Here is a 21,479-nt window from a genome sequence, read left to right on the forward strand (position 1 = left end):
TGGAGCTGCTTCTCCCAGGCCCACCCCAGAGGCCACCACCTCGCATGGTCCCCTGCCCTGGCAGAGGCCAACTCCGTGGGCCCTTGACCCCACCCATACATCTGCCCTGGCAGCGGCCAGATAGCTGAGGTCCTCACAGTCTTCCCCGCAGCAGCCATTCCAAACTCCATGCGAAAGCCTGCCCCACCCCTCACCACCTCCCAGGGGCTTGGTATTGGCAGTGGAACAACCTTGAGCTTCAATTTTGCTTCCTCTGCTCGGGCTGGGCCTCAGTTTCTCTGCCTGTAGCATGGGGATGAAGGTCTGCACCATAGGTCTGCAGTGAGGATTAAAGTGAAGAGCGATGGGCTGCTCCGGGCGTGTTCCAGGTTGTCAGCACCAGGTAAACAGGGTCAAACCAATGCCCCCCACCAACTCCACTTTCCTCCCCAGAGCCTAACTAGCTCTGCTCTCCGGCTTGGCCAATGTCCCTCGGGGTCGCCTCGCCTGGCCAGGGGCGGGAGACAGAGCCGACTCAGGGTGCTTGAGGCAGGCGGAGAGGCCGCAGGCGGTGAGAGTGGGCTCGGTCTTTCCAGGAACCTCCCCTCTACCCCCCACCCTGCGGGAGCGCGCGGGACAGGCTGCGAGTGGGCCCACGAGCCTGCGCCGCCGCGCAGAGGGCGCACAAATTGTATTTCAGCGCCGGGTCCTTCCGGGTTAATGAGCTGACACCATGATTAAAGCTGACCATTTGTAATGTGTCTCGACCCCGCCGCCGAGCCCTGAAGAGGTTAATGCGGTGACGGAGGCCGGCACCTGCCCCTCGCCGGCCTCCCGGGCCGAGGCGCACAGCCCCTACCTCCACCCCCTCGCCTGCCCCTGCTCGGCTGCACTGCCGACTCCTAATCAATTAGCCCATTAACGAGCCCTTCGAGGAGTTAAGTAGCGAGAGGTTTTGCCACGGGTAGGGCTGCAGTCGGTAACTCACCGGCTAATGATATTATAAGCGCTTTACTCAATAACCCCGCGCGGCGCGGGCGAGGAGGGAACTGCACCGTCATGGTGCAGTGTCTGGACATTTGTGGGGATTGACTCCAGAGTCTCCTATCACTTTGGTTGCTTTTGGGGGAATATCCCAGGAGCTCTCCGCTGATGGGTCCCGAGGTCGCAGCGCGGGAGGATGGCGTTGCCTTAGCGCCTTGGGGTCTTACCTCACCTTGGTTTCCTCGATGCTTGTGTAGACAACTGTGCCCTGGTACCGTTTTGCCAGCACCAGGCTGCTATTAGATCCAGTAACAGCCGATCTGGGAATTAAAGGGGCGAGAGCCGGGGCTTAGAGGCCGCTGCAAGGAGAGAACGAACCACGGTTTCTTGAACACTTACCCGGCGTCTTGGAGTTGGCCACTTTGACCTAAGCTAACTTCTTGGAGGTGGGCATTGCTTCCTCGGATTTTGGGAAAGGAGGAAACCGCTGCTCAGAAAGTTTTAGTATCGTGCCCAAGGTCACCCGGGTGAGATTTGGTTCGATTTTGCCTTATTCTAAAACCATGTCCTGTTCTCACCTCCTTCTTCTTCTTCCCAGCATCAAAGCGCTTCTATTTCTGCAGCAATTCCGTGGCCTGCAATATTGGCCAAAAACCGAGGATCACTTGTGAAACAGAGGGTGGGCCATGGGCTATTCAGCAAAAGTTTACAGAATAGCTATTATGATCTCCTAGTGCTTCTGGGCTTTTGGTGCCTTTTCCTCTCCTATCCGATGCCTTCCTCAAAACGGGAGAAATGTGGAGATGCTATTGAGAAATTCATTTCACCTGTGAGGGCAGTGAGGGTATAACTGGGACTGGACTTGTCCTACTCCACGCAGTCTGTAAATGGTGGCGCTGGGACTTGAACCAGGATCCCTTGCAGCAAGATCTAGGTCTCTCCTCCCCATCCCCAAGGATCATGCAGGCTAACATGTTGGGCCTGTTACAGGGGTGAGTTCTGTAGGCTGGGATGCACAGAAGTTGTCTGTTCCTGGGACTCCCAGTTAAGCTCCCAGTTCGGAGGAGGCGCATGCTCCTAAACCCCCTCCCTCCCATGCGGGACGCAGCGGTCTTGGGGTGCCAGCTCTGCACCCCCGCCGCCCGCCGTGGGGGAGAAGGGGTGGGAGGCTAGGGGAGGGTCTTGGAGCAGCCTGTAGGAGCTCCTTCGACGGTGCGAGGACCGATCGCTCGAGGGAGGCGTCGGGCCACTCCAGCTCGGAGCCCCGCGCCGCCCCTGCCCCTCCAGAGGGCCAGAGTCCGGGCCGTGGGAGTCGCCACAGTGGCCGGGGGCGTGGGCTGGAACCTGTGCTGCTTCCCGCCAGGCAGTGCCTGGTTGGACACAGCAGATGCCCGCCGGGGTCTCGGCGCGCTCCGGGGCGCACAGTGGCTGCGTGCAGGGCCTGGGCTTTTTGAAAATTTCCGGGGCCGCTCGGCGGCGCTGCGATTGGCCGCGGCCGGGTAACCTCTATGCAAATGAGGCCGCGCCACCTCCGCGCCAGCGGAGACCCCGCGAGCTGGCGGGCAAGGAAGGGGCATTCGCGGCGGGGCTGGGCGGGCGCACCCAGAGCCGGGCAGGCAGGGGTCCCCGCGCAGCCATCCCGTGCCCGCGTGTCCCCCGCGCAAAGGGGACGCCTCGCCAGCTTCGCCGCCCCCTCCCCCCGGCTCCCCTCCCCGCCCCTCCCCCCGCCTGCCTGCCTGCACCACCTTCCACCCAGATCGTCTCTAAAGGGAGTTCTTGGTTTCCTCCGATTTCTTATGAACCCAGGATGGGCAGCAAGGAAGATGCAGGCAAGGGGTGTCCGGCGGCCGGCGGCGTCTCCAGCTTCACCATTCAGTCCATCCTGGGCGGGGGCCCCTCGGAGGTGCCACGGGAGCCCGCCGGCTGGCCGGCCAGGAAGCGCAGCCTGTCCGTGTCCTCGGAGGAGGAGGAGCCGGACGACGGCTGGAAGGCACCTGCCTGCTTCTGCCCAGACCCGCGCGGCCCCAAGGAGCCGGGCCCCAAGCATCACCCCCCCATCCCCTTTCCTTGCCTGGGTAAGGATCGCCCGCCGCCGGGTCGGCCGCGAGCAAGCTCTAGGGGAGGGAAGCTGTGCCGGGGTCCATCCAGGTCCCCTCTGGCCAGAGCCCCGGCCGCCCGCCCGGGGTCCAGGGAGGAGGGAGGGCACACGCGCGCGTTGTTGTCTCCTCCTCCCGGAGGGGGCTCGGGAGGTGACGGGAACACAGACCTCGCGCGGCGCGGGCTCGGAGACGGCTGGGTTGGCAGGAGAATGTACCACCGCGGGCTGGTCCGGGGCGGGCCGCACACACGGCCCTGCCCTCAGTGTCCCCTTTGTACATCGGTCGGATACTTTCCGAACAAGAGGTCTAGAAGTCGGGTCCCAGCGGTCCATCTGTCTCTACCGCAATCTCTTCCAGCTTCTTTTTTCCTCCTCTCCCCCCCCTCTGCCCGCCCCCCCCCCCCCGGCCTGATTACCACTCCAAGATGATTGACAATGGTGCCTTTCAGAGATGGTTCCTCTTTACAACACTGACGAAGGGGAGCCCCGCGTTGGTCCTTAGCGTGATTTCCGAACAAACGGCCTGTGAAATGATGCCACACTATAAAGCTCGGGGAACCCTTCCAGCTCGGTTATCAGGAGGCAAAATCACCTTTTAAAATGATGCTAATGCACCCCGTGCAGACTTCCTCCCCCTGCTGCCACATGTCCTTTCCACGAAGCCGGGGGCGCAGAGGGAGACCCCGTACTGGAAGGCGCTGGGTCCCGTTGCTTTTTCAAGGCCGGGGTGCCGGGCGCTGGGTTCCAGCGAGAGGGAGAAGAGGAAGGGGATGGGACCGGGGCTGCAGCCGCCTGGCATCGCCCTGGCCTCGGCCGGGGCTGGGGGGTCCGGAGGCTCCCCCGTCCATGCCTTCCTGCCTGCTCTCCCTCTCCAGGTACCCCCAAGGGCGGCGGCGGCGCGGGGCCGGCGAGCTCGGAGCGCACGCCTTTCCTCTCTGCTTCGCACCCGGACTTTAAGGAGGAGAAGGAGAGGCTCCTGCCCGCGGGCTCGCCGTCGCCAGGGCCCGAGCGGCCGCGGGACGGAGGCGCCGAGCGGCAGGCGGGCGCCGCCAAGAAGAAGACGCGCACGGTCTTCTCGCGCAGCCAGGTGTACCAGCTCGAGTCCACCTTCGACATGAAGCGCTACCTGAGCAGCTCGGAGCGCGCCTGCCTCGCCTCCAGCCTGCAGCTCACCGAGACCCAGGTCAAGACTTGGTTCCAGAACCGCCGCAACAAGTGGAAGCGGCAGCTCTCGGCGGAGCTGGAGGCGGCCAACATGGCACACGCGTCGGCGCAGACTCTCGTGGGGATGCCGCTCGTGTTCCGGGACAGCTCGCTGCTGCGCGTGCCGGTGCCGCGCTCGCTCGCCTTCCCCGCGCCGCTCTACTACCCGGGCAGCAACCTCTCGGCCTTACCTCTCTACAACCTCTACAACAAGCTCGACTACTGAGCGGCCGCCGCCTCCCGCCGCCCCCTCCCGGCGCTCCGGGGCGCGGCGGGCTGTTGCCAGAAATACTAAGAAATACACCATGTGTATTCATTATCTCTTATTTATGGCCTCTGCCCTGCTCTTTTGTTTTGATTGTTTCGGGTATTTATCGGCAACTTCTCAAGCCAGATCGCCTGCTTGCTACCCAAAACAAACCGATGCGCTTTGAAAACCATTTTGGAGGGGATGTTCTCGGGTGGCGGTGGGAAAGGGAGTTTCGGCCAAATAATCTACATTGATTGGTAGGGGGGCGGGGAGGGAAAGTCAGAAAAACACCAACCAAACCAGGTACACTCCTCTCCCCGTATATATACACCTGTATGTACGTACATGCACACGCACAACAGCCGGGGGCTTTGGACAATTATCGCAACGCCTCTTTTCGATTTCCTCGTCCCGAGGATGGGTAGGGGCGAAAGGGAGAAGATTTCAGATCTGTAAATATTTTTAAAGAGGTAAACAAACAAAGAAAAAATAAAACATTTTAAGCATCGTTGCTAACTTTGGTGAGATTGATTGCCCAGCGTGCTAACGCGCGGCATTTCTCGCTTTTCGGTGGAGGCAGGCGTGCGACCGGAGAGGTCCTGCTCGCCCAACGGGGAGGGTGGGACGGGGCCTGGGGTTAAGGGTGGGGACCTTGGCGCCGCCGAGGCGGTACGCGGGCCCCAGCTGCACCCCCTTCCAGTCCCGGGTGCCCGTAGACCTGGCGCAGGCGGAGGCGCACCTGCGCCGGCATCCAGCTCGGGAGCCCGCGCGGCGAGGGACAAAGGCGGGGAAGCCTCCCTGCAGAAGCGCTGCCTTCCCCGGACGAGCAGCTTCCCAGCGCCGCGAGCGCGCTTGGCCGCAGCAGGGCGCCGTGCGTCCCGGCCCCGCCGGTGCCACGCGCCTCCTTCCAAGGGCGACGGTCAGGCGGGATGGCGCTGCCTGAACCCGGTTCACAGCCCGCTTGGCGCGTCCCCCAGGCCGGCGCACGGTTCCCGACCAGAAGGCACAGGGGTGCGACTCGAGCCGCCCGGGGACCCGGCGCGGAGAGGACGGCACTTCGGCTGAGGAGGGATCCGAGGCTGGAGATTAGCAAACAGAGCGCGGGAAGCAAGCTTTTTTTTTTTTTTTTTTTTTTTTAATTTTTTTTTTGTTGTTGTTGTTTACAGTTTGCATTGTGCGTGGCTGAGTGGCTGGGTCAAGGGCAAGCACGTGGCCAGCCGCACTGCAAGGACCCGCGGAGCTCGGCCTGCGTGCCCTCCGGCTGCTGCCCCCCAGCACCTGCCGCCGCGCGCGGGCTGCCAGGGCGCGGCTCCCAGAGAACCGCAGCGCGACGGTCATGCACACCGCAGAGTTTTGCAGTATTTGATCGCAGCCACCAGTTCCGTGTAAAACGTCGGAAAAAATGGCTGGAGCTTACGGGAGGAGGATGGTTCGGTGTCACGTGGGGAGAACTCCCCGGCCCTCCTGCCTCCTGTCCCCAGGCCCCCTTAGCCGGTGCAAGGGTGCTGGGAATGCGACCGCATTCTCTAGAAGGAAAGCATTAGCGCGATAGATAGACTTGTCTCCGAGCCCAGAGAAATCCAGATTATTAGCATTTTATGAAAATGTACAGGCTATCTGTAAACCGACTACATGACCTGCAGTATTGTCTGAAAGTGCTTGGTCTCTTGTCCATTTCGAGGTCTCGTTGTTTTCGTCTCACAAAAGATTTCATGGAAATTACATTCTCTCTTAAGATGACGTCAGAGGGATGTTATCCAAGAACACATCTGCAGATGCGAAGTTAGTTTTAGCCCACTTACTTCACTCCAGTTGATATCAATTCACTATATATATTTACTGAGCCCTAGAACTTGCTGAGAACCATGGTAAATATTGTATAGACAGAGAGAAATCAAAAGTGACACTGGATCCGTTTTCTTCTGACTTATTTGCTGCATATATTTTATTTCAAAGAATTTTTTCTTTCCAAATGATGCACTTTAAGTTCTTCTTGTCTTTTAAAGTTGCTATTTGAATATTCCACGCAGAAACAACCAATTTGCTCAAGGAACTATTTATATAGGAATATCCCATCTATCTCATTATTATCTGCATTTCGATAGATTATGTTTTTGTCAAGAGATGATGGTTTTAACAGTATTGGGTCACTATATTCTACTTACGCTTACTTCTCTTATAGGATGTGGTTTTCTCTAGCCACTCTAGGCTGTTAAATGGCAGAGTGATTTTGCCCTTAAGATTTCAGGGATGACCCTTTTCTGGTTTATCATATAGTGAATATTTCTATCTTTTTACTAACCCAGAAATTAGCAAAGGTGATCCAACAGTGCAATTAGTTTCTAGAAATTCCCTCCTCTTACAGGTAAGAGGTTCTCTCTCACACACACAGACACACACACACACACACACACACACACACATACACACGACTTTGCATTTGGATTTAAAATGTTCAAGACTCCATTGTGGCCAGATCTCCTATCTCAAGACTATCAATTCATTTGAATAATCAGCAAAATCATCAGCCTCCTTTCAGGCTGTAAACTGGATTTAAAAGATTGACGTTTCTTAAAACTCGAATAGAGTCCGGCTGCAACTGCGTGCCCAGAGGGACCTGAATCATACACACACTGTATAATGAAATACACTTAGATTTTATTAGCAGATAATTCATGCTCAGAATCTTGAAACTCTAATAGAATTAAATAAACAACTGGGAAAGGGAACCAAATAGAATTATTTGGAGATAAAATTATTTAGCCAAAGTTAGAGTGGAGGCAAGGCACTGCATTTTAAAATTCTTAACCTCGCCATTTACTCGTTGAAAGAGAAAAGATAGAGAACCAAGTATGAGGATTGGCGATGAGGGAGGGCAAGAATCTGTTATTGTAGCAGTAATATCAACACAGTGGGCAGAAGGGTGGTTACTGTGTGTGTGTTTATTGTGTCAAGAATCCTAAAAAGAAATGCACCTGGGTAGGGTCTGTGAATGGGTAAAGGCCAACAACACTTTTCCTCTATCAATGTACCTTAAAAGTTAAACAGTTTAACTCCAACAATTTCCTTCCACTTCATACAAAATCACCTAATAAAATAGGATTTTTTTTCACAAAAGGCATTTAAAAAGAGGTCACAGTATGAGTTAAATTGAAAATTGTCAATGAGCTTTTGATACTCAAGAGTAACTGAGTCCAGCATTCTAGTTATAAATTAAGAATTACTTCTCTTTCATAGAGATCAAGTAAGTTACAAAAGCAACCAGCTTGATTCTCCTATTTCTGGAGGAGTCTAGAGACAGTTAAGGAGAACAAACTGAGCCTGTTAACTCTAGGGAGTTTTTGGGTTGGGGAAGTCAAAGAGGGGAGAAGCTTGTAGTTATCATTTTAATCTTCTGCTTAAAGATACAGAAACTCTTGAGCTTTAACCACTGCAGAGTAATTGTTTTGGAGTCTGTCCACCCTTCTGAACAGCCGCCCCCCCCCCGCCGCCCCCCCCCCTCTCCCGACCCCCAGAGCAAGGACTGTCTGATTAATGCATCATCCCAGAGGCTCCCACGAGGCCTGGTATTCAGCGGCTGTTCCATAAATGTTTGCAGAAAGATGGAATGGAAGGATAAAGCATAGTATAAATAAGGATGAGTTTCTACGATATGAATAGATCTTAAGACACTGGGAAATGTGAGACCCTGGTTCACAGGTGGAAACTCCAGGAACTGAGAACAAACCAAGGCAAAGTAACACAATTGATTAGAGCAAATATTTCCACTCCATTTATTGGTTAACTTCATGGGTATATGCATATCTGGTGAAAGGGAGAATAATTTAGCTTTTTAAAAGTATTGACTTAAATGAGGTTCCTGAGCCCGAAAGGCTGAGAGCTGCGCCACTGGTCCAACTGGAAAGAGCATCTTTCCCGCCTACTAGTCTGAGGACCCGCCAGGCGTAGGGAAACTACATTTCCCAGCGCGCCGCCCACGGGTGGGTGAGAGCCTGAGCTCAGGCTCGGCGCGCGGTGCACTTTGGGAGTTGTAGTTCCCGCTCGTCCCTCACGTGCGCGGGCGCCGCAGCCGGGCCGGAGGAGAGACCATGTGATCGGAAAAGCCGCGGTTTGCCTTTGAGCCGGAACAAGATGGCTGGCTTGACCGACGCCGGGCCTCCGAGCGGACCAATTGGCTGCCTCGAGTGAGACGTTGGCGTTTGAAATTAGCCAATGGCAGCCGTACGCTGGGGCTTCCTCTCCGCCTCTTTCGCCCAGCCCGCGAGTGCTCGGAGGGAAGCAGGGAGGTTGCGGCGGCGGCGGCCGAGGTGCTTCTGAGCGGAGGCCAAGGTAGCGGGTCGCGGCGGCGGGACGCGGGGGCGGGCTCCGCGGGGGCCTCCCGGGCCCCGAGCCGGCGGCGCCGTGCGCGGGGAGCCCGTTTCGCTTGCGTCGCTCTTTCTTTTAGGAGCGTCCGGGGCGGTAGGCCCGGCCGAGGGGCCGGGGAGCGGGGCTGTGCGGGGGCTGCAGCCGGGGGCGCCGCGGCGCGGGCCGGGCGGGTCGGGGCGCCGCGGGGGCGCGGGGCGGCGGGGGCGGCGGGGTGGGGGCGGGGCACCCCCGGCCGCGCAGGCGCAGACGCCGGGCCGCCGCCGTTCTCCGGGTGCCCCCCACCGCCCCGCCGGGGAGCACCCCCCTCGCCGCGAAGCCCTCCCCGCGGCCCGGCCTGCAGTCCGCCCGACGCCCCGGAGCCTGGGGGGCTGACGGGTCGCTTGTTCCGTAGATGACGGGCTCCAACGAGTTCAAGCTGAACCAGCCGCCCGAGGACGGCATCTCCTCCGTGAAGTTCAGCCCCAACACCTCCCAGTTCCTGCTGGTCTCCTCCTGGGACACGTCGGTGCGCCTCTACGATGTGCCGGCCAACTCCATGCGGCTCAAGTACCAGCACACCGGCGCCGTGCTCGACTGCGCCTTCTACGTAGGTGTCCCCCGGGGCGCACCCGCCCTCTTTGTTTCAGGGTCGCCCGTGGCCGCGGCGGCCCTCTGCCCGCATCCGGTAGGAGCTCCTGTCGGTGATCATGGGCAGCTCTTAAGATTTTCCTGAACGCTGTCTGGAGCCAAATACCGCTGTTGTTGTTGTTGTTGTTTTCTTAGGGGAGCCGGGGATGGGGGGTTGGAGGGGGAGGGTTGGGTCATGCAGACGTCGGAAACTCCCCGTCTCTTTCAAAGAGAGGAACCCTACAAACTTTCTGGGTAGATGCCATTCGTATTTGGAATCTGCAGCAAGGCAGTAAAATTGGGTCGTTTATCAAGAGGAAGGTGTTTTTGTTTTTGCATCTAACTAGGAAATAGGAGGGGATCCCTGGGTGGCTCAGCGGTGTAGCGCCTGCCCCTGGCCCAGGGCGCGATCCTGGGGTCCCGGGATCGAGTCCCGTGTCAGGCTCCCTGCATGGAGCCTGCTTCTCCCTCTGCCTGTGTCTCTGCCCCCCCCCCCCCCCCACGCGTCTATCATGAATAAATAAGTAGAAAAATCTTTAGGAAATAGGAAAGTCTATGTGCTGTCAGCCGGTGTGGTGAAAGAGCGGTCCCTTCCTTAATCTGCTGTTGTAGTTTTGGTGACCACTCATTTGCTTTAGTGTGGGGGTGTGTGTGTGAAGCCAGTGTACATCATCCGGGGCATAAAGTGGACAGTTGCTGTAGAAACCAGAATTTTGAAACACTTTGTAAACGTCTGCAAGTTTTGAATGGCTTGAAACTTTTATTTTGTAGGATCCAACACATGCTTGGAGTGGGGGATTAGACCATCAATTGAAAATGCACGATTTGAACACCGATCAAGGTAAACGTGGCCATGTTTTTACAGTTTGTTGTCTCCTCAGCTAGCGTCCTCAAGTGTTCATGTTTATTTAGGAAGAGTTGGTTCCTGAATTGCCCAGTTCCCAAGTTGTTTACAAGTAGAAGTGGCTTAAATTTAGGGCTTTTTTTTTTTTTGTTTAACTGGTAACCATTAAGTTAGGGATCACAAAACATTATGCATGCATTTTTCTCAGTAAATTCAATGCCATTAGGATCTCCATCTAAGTGTTTACATGAAATTACCAGCAAGTATTTGACCTTTACCTGTCCTCAGGAGTGGACTGGATCCCCTGGTATTTTACTGCTTGTTAGGATTTTCCGGGACATGTTTGAGAAGCTTATGATATTTAGTTCAGATCGAAGAAAAATAGGTTTTTAAAAATCTGATACTATAAAATAGTCATTCCTATTCAGCTATTATATGAATTGTATGTGTGATTATTAGCATAGAATATGCTTCAGTTGCATTTATTAAGTGAATAATGACACATTTTCTTTTAGTTCATTTCTTAGAGGCCCAGCTAAGAAGTGATTTAACTAATTTTTTGTGGTGACTTTGGAGCAGAGCAGAAATGGAATGGACTTCAAATGCACAGAACTCTTGGACATAAAAAATTTTCGGGGGGAGGATCCCTGGGTGGCTCAGCAGTTTAGCACCTGCCTTTGACCCAGGGCGTGATCCCAGAGTCCCAGGATCAAGTCCCACATCAGGCTCCCTACATAGAGCCTGCTTCTCCCTATGCCTGTGTCTCTGCCTCTGTCTCTCTCATGAGTAAATAAAATTTAAAAAAAAATGTTTTTTGTATGTGCATACATTAGGTGTGGGTGTACTTGAAGCAATTGGCAAGGCATAGAGAGATGACCAGCTGAGGATGAGCTGGACAATGGGAGGGTGGAAAGAAGATGGGCACAATATTTTGTTAAAAAAAAAACCCACAAAAAAACCTTAAAAGAGTCTATTTCATTAAAGTTACTTTGTTATATAGCTTAGAACTGCAGAATTGCTTGGTTTTGTTAGCTTCTTCTATATAGTAAGTTAGCTTACAGGTTTCAGCCCTGTTTGTTGGAAAACTTAGGAGAAGCAAACCACTGAAATATAAAGATTTTTGGTATGGAGACCATAATTAAGGGAATTAGCTGTTTATTCTCAAGAGGTCATTGTTGAACTTCAGGAAGTACTTTTTTTTGTTTGTTTAAATGATACATTTTTTAAATAGGCAATTTTCCTGTTTGAGGATGAGGACCACATGTTCTTTGTCATATCCTTAGCATGTGGCATAGATATTGGCTCATACTAGACATTTAGTAGATGTTAGTTGAATGAATGAATGAGATACCGTGAAGAGTTGAAGTTGAAAGAAATTGTTGGAAATTTGACCCACTGTGAAAACCAAGTAGACTAATCATGAGACTCCCCACCTTCCTTATCCCCAGCTTTGAGATAATAACCCTGTAAATAAGTTATAAACATTGGCTTTAATGCAATAAGTTTTATCCAGATTCAGAAGACCAGAGTTCTCTACTCATTCGTTCATTTAGTGGGTATTTGAGTACCTACCCTGTATCAGAACCTGCAGTAGAACTATAGAGTTCAACAAGGTTTCTGATTTTAAGGAATCTAGACTCAAGTGAGGAAAAAAACTGATATACTGCCAATTTAATGTAATGTGAAATTCAAGTCAGCCTTTGGTATGTACCATTGTCAGCGAATCAAACTATGCATTGTAAGGTGAACAGAGAGGAATGGATGACTATTTGTAGCCATGGAGAAATTTTTCTGTATGCAGACATTTTCATCAAGTTGGTGCAAGCAGATTCATTACAGTTTAAAGAATGTTTTTTTCTATTGTTCACTTGAGGAATCTTTCTTTAGTGGAGGTGGTAGTAAAGCTGGGTTGATTTTTTTTTTTTTTCTTTTTTCCTGCCTGTAGAAAATCTTGTTGGAACCCACGATGCCCCTATCAGATGTGTTGAATACTGTCCAGAAGTGAATGTGATGGTGACAGGGAGTTGGGATCAGACAGTTAAATTGTGGGATCCCAGAACTCCTTGTAATGCAGGGACCTTCTCTCAGCCTGAAAAGGTAGGCTCTTTACATTCATAATAGGAATTAGCATCTTTGGTGTGATTTGACTTGATACATGTTTGATGAATATGGTGTTGAATTTGAAGGTTAATTAAGAGTTGATAAGGGGTGCGCCTGGCTGGCTCAATCAATAGAGCACATGACTCTTGATCTTGGGATTGAGTAGAAGCCCCACATTGGGGTAGAGATTACTTAAAAAAAAAAAAAAGTTTTTTTTTTTTTGTTTTTTTTGTTGTGTTTTTTTGTTTTTTGTTTTTGTTTTTTTTGAAGCATAGGGATCGGATTTTGGTATTTGGGTCAGCATTTTTTTCTATTTGTCGTCATCTTTGTACTGGATAGTACTCCCTCCCTTAAATAAACCCACTGCTCTGTATTGTTAATGCCTTAAATCCCAGGACTGAGAAGCAACTCCATGTCTTTTCAGAGAAGTCATTTAGCAAAGACTGTTGGATTGCCTTAAATTGGGTTTGACATGCCCAAACCAGGAAGTGGGACAGAGCATCACTCATTTTCACTTACGACCTGAAGTTTCATTTGCGTGGACTTTTAAGAGGGTGGAATGGGTTATTACTCGAGGTTAGTGAGAAAGATGTCCGGTACTCTCTGGGTTTTGCTATTTATTTATTTATGTATTTATTTATTTTTAATGTTGACAGATTCATTTGAAGGCTCTCCTGAAAGAAGCTTTTTAAAAGCGAAACTTTGTGTATTATTTTAACCTTTTGATCCTGTACTACGAAAGTATAATTGAGCATTCTTGCTGTATCCTCATCAGACCTTATCAGGTGGTAGTTAATTTTAAAGATTGATTGTTTTAGCACTTTAAAGGTATCCTTCACTTGAGTCTATTTCCTTAGTGTAAATATACTATTCAGTTCCTGTTAGCCATCATTATATACTGTAGTGCATCCAAAGAGCCATTATTTCTGTCACATCACAGTCGAATCTACTCCTGGCAAGACCTTTGTTCAGAATAAAATAATTGCATTGTTTCTAGTTTTGATTTATGGTTGCATGTAACATGTTAAGAGCTGTGATAAATTGCTGACAGAATATGGTATAATGGACAGCCACACTGAATCAAGCTGCTTATTGGTTCAGCAAGGTTCATTATGTCACTTTTTTTAATACTTTCTTTGATAAATGTATATACCTAGTCAGTAGCATGACAGTGGTTTCACATGATTTACGATCAGTGGGGATAGAAAGCCCTATTAGAAGCTTGTGTGTCACCTGTATAGTAAAGATTTAAGATAAAATTCCCAATCTGATTGTACTGTTATAAATCGATCTCTTTCTGGATTCTGTATTTTTTAAGTTTGGCGTTTTACATGTCTCAGGTTAATTTCCATTTTTCTACAAACATTGTGTTTTCTGAATAAACTGTGGTAGGTCTTACATTTCTCTTATTTAAATATGCTTATATTGAGTCTACTGTTTTGAATCTTTCAAATTTTTTCCTTAGTCAAATTAGTTGTTGAATTTTAAGGCCCGGTTGTAGAGATCCTTGGGTTATTGTATCATTAAATGTAACATGGTATTTTGGGGTCGTGGTATATATTTAAGTTAGGGATGACTGACCTTGTGGTTTAGTTACTGAATGTTATAAAGAGAGGTCTTACTAGGCCATAGGCTCTCTTCATTTTTTAGTAGTGATTCTTCAGGTTTTAAAATATTAATAAATCAGATTAAATTAGAGTTGCTTCTTGGTTGAAAGTAATAACCAGAATACAATTCTTTGTCTGAAGTCTAGATTAAAAAAAATTATTTAACATGATCAGGAAAGTAATTTTGGTGCCATTTTCATGAGTTTGCTATCTGTTTGGTTCCCAAAGGACATATTTGAAAACAAACCACTTGAAATACTTGTAGGGAATTCTGATGTATTATAAAGGAATTTTTTGCAGAAAAATTTTCTGTATTGTAAAAAGGGCATTATGTGGGGGAAAATAAATGCTTTTAAGGGAGAAAATGCATTTCAAATTTTCACTAAGGATGAACGTTGTCTTGAGTGTTTAGTAGGATGTCAGGGCATAAGAATATGTTTTGTCACATGCCAGACCACTATCCTTGTGTTTTAATTTTGAGTTCACATGCCACCCAAAGCAACTAAACAGCTAATTAATGATGACTCCTTCATTCTTCTTAGAAAGGCCTATTTATTCAGTGTGACAGCTGAGAAAAATAAAGATTTTTAGAGTTCAACATGAAATCTTTTTTTTAAAAGGTGGTCATAAAAAAATAACTTGGAAATGATTATTGTGTGAAAAGCTAGAAGCCTATTGAGAGGTATTTTGAATGTGTTTTATGACTTTATTGTCTATTTTTTGAGTGTTTTTCTGCACATTTATATTGCTACTAAATGAAGCAGGAAGGCTGGAAAAATCGCTTAATAGTTGAATTTGTTTTAGTAACCAAGAGAATCGTCTTCAAAAATGTTTTTTGCAGAATTAGAATGTACAGTATATGATGCTTGGCTAAGTATTAAGAATATTTTGGGTTGATTATTTTGTGCACATTACTTAGTTTGTGTAACTGTAGTATTTAAAATTTAATACCTGTGTTTGAGAACCTGATCAGCTAACTTTTTAATGGTTTTATGATTATTGGACTTGTCGGGGGACAAAATGTTCTGTTTAGGCAAATGGGTAGAATTTAGTAAGTTTGGTCTTTCTTGAAAGGTATATACCCTCTCAGTGTCTGGAGACCGGCTGATTGTGGGCACTGCAGGCCGCAGAGTCTTGGTGTGGGACTTACGGAACATGGGCTATGTGCAGCAGCGCCGCGAGTCCAGCCTGAAGTACCAGACTCGCTGCATACGAGCATTCCCAAACAAGCAGGTACTGGCCTACTCCCTACCCGCCTTTTTCGAATTTGAAAGTGAAAGGATCTCATTGATCACTGCCTTTTAAAGCTTTGCTTTTTAAATTTTTGAGTAGTGGTTTAGAATTTGCTGTCAGATACATTTTCGAAAGCCTTGTGTTCTAGTGTGTTGCCCCAGTTTGAGAGAAGACCTTGATGTTCAGAGAGGTTAAGTAATCTAGTAGTGGTTTGAATACAGGTCTTCTGATTCCTTGGTTCAGGATGCTTGACAGGTACAGGGTTATCAGAGAGTTTTGCGTATATCTTAATTTACCAAACCAGTAAATTCAAATTTAAATCTGGAAATTTAGGATTATGGAATTTGCTGTTCTCTTTTTTTTTTTTTTTTTGACTATTTGTAACTCTGATACTAATAGAGTTCTTTAGCTGGTCTGACAGTAGAATTTGTGTTTTTTTTGTTTTTGTTTTTTTTTTTTAAGAATGCCAATAAGATTAGAGAAGGCGATACTCCTTATGTAATGGCTACTTCTTGAAACAGGAGTGGGTTCCCTTCCCTTTATCCGGTTTAGCCTTGCTAAACAAGGCTGCTCTGTTTATTAGCAAGCCCCTTCTCCCCTCAAATCCTTAAAGTTTGAAGGAGAGTTGGTGGTGGGGTCAGCTGCCAGAAGAATTTTACAAGAGGAAAAGTCATTAAAAACGGCAGATATCTTTGGAATCTTACACTGTCCTTTAGTGGTTGAGGAGTTGGATACAATTATGTCAGTTATTCTCTTGACCCTTTATCTCAAAAGGTTAGCACCTCAAATGGTGATCACAGTTCTTTTTCTCAGGAAATTGTAAGTTTCCACTGAAGGTAAGGAATTGCAGTGACTTTTAAAGATTTAACTGTGTGATTAAGATATCCTTGCATTTATAAATATTATTATATTATTTTTGTGTCTTATGTCTAAAACTTTGTTAGAACATGTTTCTGGTTGGTAATGGAAGTTTAAGATTCCACTGATTTTTTTGTTTTCTCCCTACGTAGTTTTTCAGGAATAATGCTTTTTCATACCTTTAGAATACAAAATAAATAAGATACAGGGTTTATATTTATCTTTTCTCTTAGTTTTTTTTTTCACATGTTGTCATTTCAGGGAAAGGTGAGAAAAGGTTTGAAATGTAAGCCACTTTGAACATTGTTGAAAATCTGTGGTGTTTGTGTGTGAACTCAACTTGCTGTAGTTAAATGCAAAAGGGATAATGGCTGAGGTGGAAGGGTGGTGTTCTGGTTGGTGTGGGTCACTGATAGGCCCTGAAGGACACACAGCTCTTAGAGTTGCTGGAGGTGAAGAGGCACAGAGCACAGCGGATTACACCCAGCTGATGGAACAAATTTGAGAACCCTCTGGACAAGACAACAAGTAAATGATACTGAAGCACTTGAAAGTTCTTGTCTAGATTTGACAAAATTACTAGGTGTGGTAGTAATTTTTTTATGGAATGGGTAATAAACTTTTGGTTTGGTCATAGCTATGTTAGTATAGCTTAAAACCTATACCTGGTTAAAACCTGGCTGTATTTACCTTTCATTTCTGAAATAATCCTCTTTCATGCAGGGACTTTCATTTCATACCTTTCATTTCAAATTTGGGAATTAGTGCCTTGTGTTTGGAAGCTGGAGTCCAAATTTTTGTCCTTGTCTGGTTCCCTCTTGGCAGGGCTATGTATTAAGCTCCATCGAGGGCCGAGTGGCAGTTGAGTACTTGGACCCAAGCCCTGAGGTACAGAAGAAGAAGTATGCCTTCAAGTGTCACAGACTAAAGGAGAACAATATCGAGCAGATTTACCCTGTCAATGCCATTTCCTTTCACAACATCCACAATACGTTTGCCACAGGTACGGTATGGCTGTGCACCTACATCACGTCATTGAGATGATAATTTTACTTTGTTTTATTTTAATTAATTAATTAATTGTAGAAAGAGAACAGGGGTTGAGGGGCTGAGGGAGGTGGGGGAAAGAGACTCTTAAGCAGAGTCCGCACTGTGCGCGGAGCCCAGTATGGGGCTTGATCTTACAACCGCAAGGTCATGATCTCAGCTGAAATCAATAGTCTGATGCCCAACCGACTGAGCTACCCAGGCGCCCCAACAATTTTACTTTAATTGGACATGAAACATTTACGCTTAGGCAGAGTTCTGAAAAAACTGTGCTTGTTTTTTCAGATATTCAGGGAGTAAAAATTGTGTGCGAGCCTCTGTGAGGAAAATGTAATTTCTACAACCTTAAAAATTAACCGTTAAGATAATGGTTTTTTTCTCTATCTGCTTTTAAGAACCATTTTACCTCTTTTGAAATGACTTGCAGGTGGCTCTGATGGATTCGTAAACATTTGGGATCCATTTAACAAAAAGCGACTGTGCCAGTTCCATCGGTACCCCACCAGCATTGCGTCCCTTGCCTTCAGTAATGACGGGACCACGCTTGCAATAGCATCGTCGTATATGTATGAAATGGATGACACGGAACATCCTGAAGATGGTATCTTCATTCGCCAAGTGACAGACGCAGAAACAAAACCCAAGTGAGTATGCTTCACCTGTATTTGAGCCTTTTCTTGCATTCAACCCAGGATTTATTAATTTTTCTAAATTCATGAATAGCATTGTTGATGCCTGCTCGATATTACAGCTGACTGTAGGGTTGGAGTTGATTTTATCTTGTTCTCCCAAGCTTTCAATATCCGTAGGTTGATAGACGTCTGATGGATAAAATTGTGCCTAGTTGTTTGGTAGAGAAGAATGTCAAACTCTCATTCTTCTTGAATAGGCACTATTATTTGAATCTCTGGAGTTATTACTAGCTCATTGCTTCAAAATTAAGTTGAGGAATTCAAGAATAATTTATTTTAGCAAATTCTATTTAAGATATTTAAGAATTTGAACTGCCAAAAATCTTTCCTCTCCACAGAAGTTGTTTCTTTAATATTTACACAAAGTGAATGACCTTCAGGTCTTATGGGAAACCCAGAGTAATATGGCCTTGCCTAGAATAGCAAATTTCCATAGTTTTGAAATTTTCATAGCTGTCTTTGGCTCTTGGTTGTAACTGTTGACAGAGAGGAATGATTTACATTTTTTTGGTACTAACAGGGCAAGGCTTTTTACTTAATTACCTGAACCAGGCCTAAGGGAAAACCGATCCTTAGGCTCTTGTTAAACTGTAAAATGCCTATTCCCTATGGGTCTTTGTCCCTGTACTCTGTCCCTCACTACCCAGGCCTCAATAAATATGGAATAACTGAATGTTTTTAGGATTCTTCTACTTTTCTGAGTTAAAATGGGTTAGCACCCTTGTAAAATTGGTTGAGTCCCTGAAAGGGGGCAGAGTATTAAATATTCAGTATCATGCATACTTTTACAGGTTTGACTTTAGAAAAGACTTAGTATGTGAAGCCTGTTGGATAAAGGGCTGTGTTTGCATTTAATCTCTCACTTTTGTGTTTCTTGTCCTGGCCGGCCATTTTGATCTCATGCTGTTCTTTTTTCTTTTGAACTTGTAGGTCACCATGTACTTGACAAGATTTCATTTACTTAAGTGCCATGTTGATGATAATAAAACAATTCGTACTCCCCAATGGTGGATTTATTACTATTAACAAAGAAACCAGGGAAATATATTAATTTTAATATTATAAGAACCTGAAAATAATGGAAAAGAGGTTTCTATTGGTGTTTTTTTTTGTTTTTTTTTTAAATAAACACTCTTAAGTGCATGAGACGTTTGATGGTTTGTTACATTAAAGGTATTCTGGGCAAACAAAATTGGAGGGCAGTGATTCCACTTTTGAGAATCAGTTTTGACCTTGATAATTTTTGTTTCCACTGTGGAAATACATGTTTGTAAATAAATATAGGTAATAAAAATCCCTTTGCATTCTTTCTGGACCTTAAATGGTGGAGGAAAAGGCTCTTGAGCCATTTGTTTCTTTTGCTGGTTGTAGTTGCTAATTCGAAAGCTGCTTCAGACTGCCTCATGAGGAGGTTAATCTACAATTAAACAGTATTTCCTCTTGGCCGTCCATTATTTTCCGAAGCAGATGGTTCATCGTTTCCTGGGCTGTTCAACAAAGCAAGGTTAAGGTTAGACTCCTGGGAATCAGCTAGTTTTCAATCTTATTAGGGTGCAGAAGGAAAACTAATAAGAAAACCTCCTAACTTCATTTTGTGACTGTAAACAATTATTTATTAGCAAACAATTGATCCCAGAAGGGCAAATTGTTTGAGTCAGTAATGAGCTGAGAAAAGACAGAGCATATCTGTGTATTTGGAAAAATAATTGTAACGTAATTGCAGTACATTTAGACAGGCATCTATTTGGACCTGTTTCTATCTCTAAATGAATTTTTGGAAACATTAATGAGGTTTACATATTTCTCTGACATTTATATAGTTCTCATGTCCATTTCAGTTGCCCAGCCGCTGGTGATTAAGGTTAAAAAGAAAAAAATTATAGTGAGAATGAGATTCACTTTAATGTAATGCCCTGAAGCAGAACACGAACTTAGCTTGGCCTATTCTAGGTAGTTCCAAATAGTATTTCTGTTGTCAAACTTTGGTGTTTTATTTACATTATTTGCAAATGTATGTTTTTGAATGGGACTTGGACCTTTACTGAAATTTATCCATGATGTGTTTTTTTAAAAATTCTTTTGATACAGAAAAAGGTCTTTTTTTTGTAAGCGTGTCAGTGAAAACTTAGTGTAAGTCTGAACCCATCTTTTGAAATGTATTTTCTTCATTGCAGGTCCACCTAATCATCTCGTGAAAGTGGTTTCTCTATGGCAAGCTTTGTTTTGCTTCCTACAAATACATACTTATCCCCTAAGGGATGCGTTAATAGTCATTGTGGACACCTTATTTAGTATGTGGATTTTTGTATGTTCTGTCTTACAAAAAACTTGTCTGTGTGCCCTTTCATGCTGACTTTGTGTAGGATGAGGAGTCTTTGTGTCCTTGTGTGGTGGTGTGAGGAATTGTTTTTACCCCCAGAAAGCCCAGTTGTGTTTATGAGTAGCTTGAACTCTTTTTGTAAAATAATCTAAACCTGTTATTTCCATGCTGTCTAATAAATCAGAGATTCAGAACCCTTAAATGTTGCATGTTTTTAAATGTTGGTAATTAATGTAATTTACTTTATAAAAAGGCCTTCTGTAAAGCAAAACTCGCTTCATCAAGGGCCTGGTGGGGATGACATTTTACCTTTAATTATGTCTATTCTGGTGTACGTTGGGGGTTCAGTCCTGGCTAAAGTGATCTGTTGGAGTCCTGCCATTTCCCTTGTGCCCTCTTGCTGGATCAGCAGGGCTCTTGAGCCAACTGTGTAGCTTCACAGAATGGGCACGGAAGTGTGGCAGCTGACGGGCACCCTTTGGCATGACTCCCCTAGTGCTGGTGTGGCAGGGCTTGTGTGGCTCACATGTCCCTGTGCTGGCACAGTCCCTGTACACACACGCACAGAGCCAAATGACAGACCCGTCTGTACTTATCCATCAAATGCTAAATCAAAGTGAAGCCCTTGGGATAGTAAATAATGTAATAGTCAGGGACTAACTGATGGCATTGGTTCTTTAGTGCGATTATGTGCTTTTTAGAGTCATAACCACTTGGTTGAGGACAAAGCATAAATTTAAAACCATTGTTTAACTGAAAGTGAATTAATACAGTATTGTGAAAGGTGACCAAAATTAAAGCAGTGTGGGGGACCTGTTTTGAGTTCGTGATGTGGTAGTGCCATTGTACTTCCATCTGGGGTCCTCTCGTCTCTAGAAACCAGATGTGTCTCAACCTGAATGTGTCCCCTTGCCTCCCTTGTGGACCTATTAATCTGCTGTCCTTCACAATTTGTCTGTTGAGGATTAGAGCCACCTTTCCCCCAAATGACCCAAGTATAATACCTTAATGTTTTCCTCGATTTCCTTTCTCCTAATTCACTTTACTGTTTCTAAGTGTTTATTTTTTGTTGTTGATTTTTAAAAAGATTTTATTTATTTATTTATTCATGAGAGACACAGAGGCAGAGACATAGAGAGAGAGAGAAGCAGGTTCTCTGCGGGGGACCCAACGTGGGACTCTGTCCCGGGACTCTGGGGTCACGACCTGAGCCGAAGGCAGGGGCTCACGAGCCACACAGGCATCCCTTAAGTGTCTCTTCTGATGACTCTTCTTTCTGCTGCCACTGCTCCT

At 46.8% G+C, this 21,479-nt stretch overlaps 2 protein-coding genes across 5 annotated transcripts in view; both read left to right on the top strand.

Annotated features, from left to right (window-relative positions):
* HMX2 (H6 family homeobox 2) overlaps positions 1 to 4,590 on the top strand; it is a 7,925-nt gene extending 3,335 nt beyond the window's left edge. The window contains exons 2-3 of the mRNA XM_025467527.2: positions 2,770 to 3,038; positions 3,937 to 4,590. Coding sequence (XP_025323312.1) covers positions 2,771 to 3,038; positions 3,937 to 4,490 — 822 coding nt within the window. The 5' untranslated portion in view covers position 2,770 and the 3' untranslated portion in view covers positions 4,491 to 4,590. The remainder of the gene's footprint in view (positions 1 to 2,769; positions 3,039 to 3,936) is intronic.
* A 4,049-nt stretch (positions 4,591 to 8,639) lies between these two features.
* Positions 8,640 to 20,388, top strand: BUB3 (BUB3 mitotic checkpoint protein). 4 transcript variants are annotated; one of them, XM_025467528.3, is made up of 8 exons: positions 8,640 to 8,843; positions 9,271 to 9,465; positions 10,257 to 10,326; positions 12,275 to 12,426; positions 15,111 to 15,269; positions 16,953 to 17,130; positions 17,602 to 17,818; positions 18,797 to 20,388. In XM_025467528.3, exons 2-8 carry the CDS (start codon positions 9,271 to 9,273, stop codon positions 18,810 to 18,812), a joined length of 987 nt encoding a protein of 328 aa, XP_025323313.1. In that variant the 5' UTR covers positions 8,640 to 8,843; the 3' UTR covers positions 18,813 to 20,388. The 4 variants fall into 4 exon arrangements, with proteins under 4 accessions (XP_025323313.1, XP_025323316.1, XP_048959151.1 ...); XM_025467529.3 differs by having other exon boundaries at positions 8,683 to 8,843; positions 20,041 to 20,388; XM_025467531.3 differs by lacking the exon at positions 15,111 to 15,269 and having other exon boundaries at positions 8,673 to 8,843.
* The last annotated feature ends 1,091 nt before the right edge of the window (positions 20,389 to 21,479 follow it).

This window comes from Canis lupus, chromosome 28, assembly GCF_003254725.2.
Source record: "Canis lupus dingo isolate Sandy chromosome 28, ASM325472v2, whole genome shotgun sequence".
NCBI classification, from domain to species: domain Eukaryota; kingdom Metazoa; phylum Chordata; class Mammalia; order Carnivora; family Canidae; genus Canis; species Canis lupus.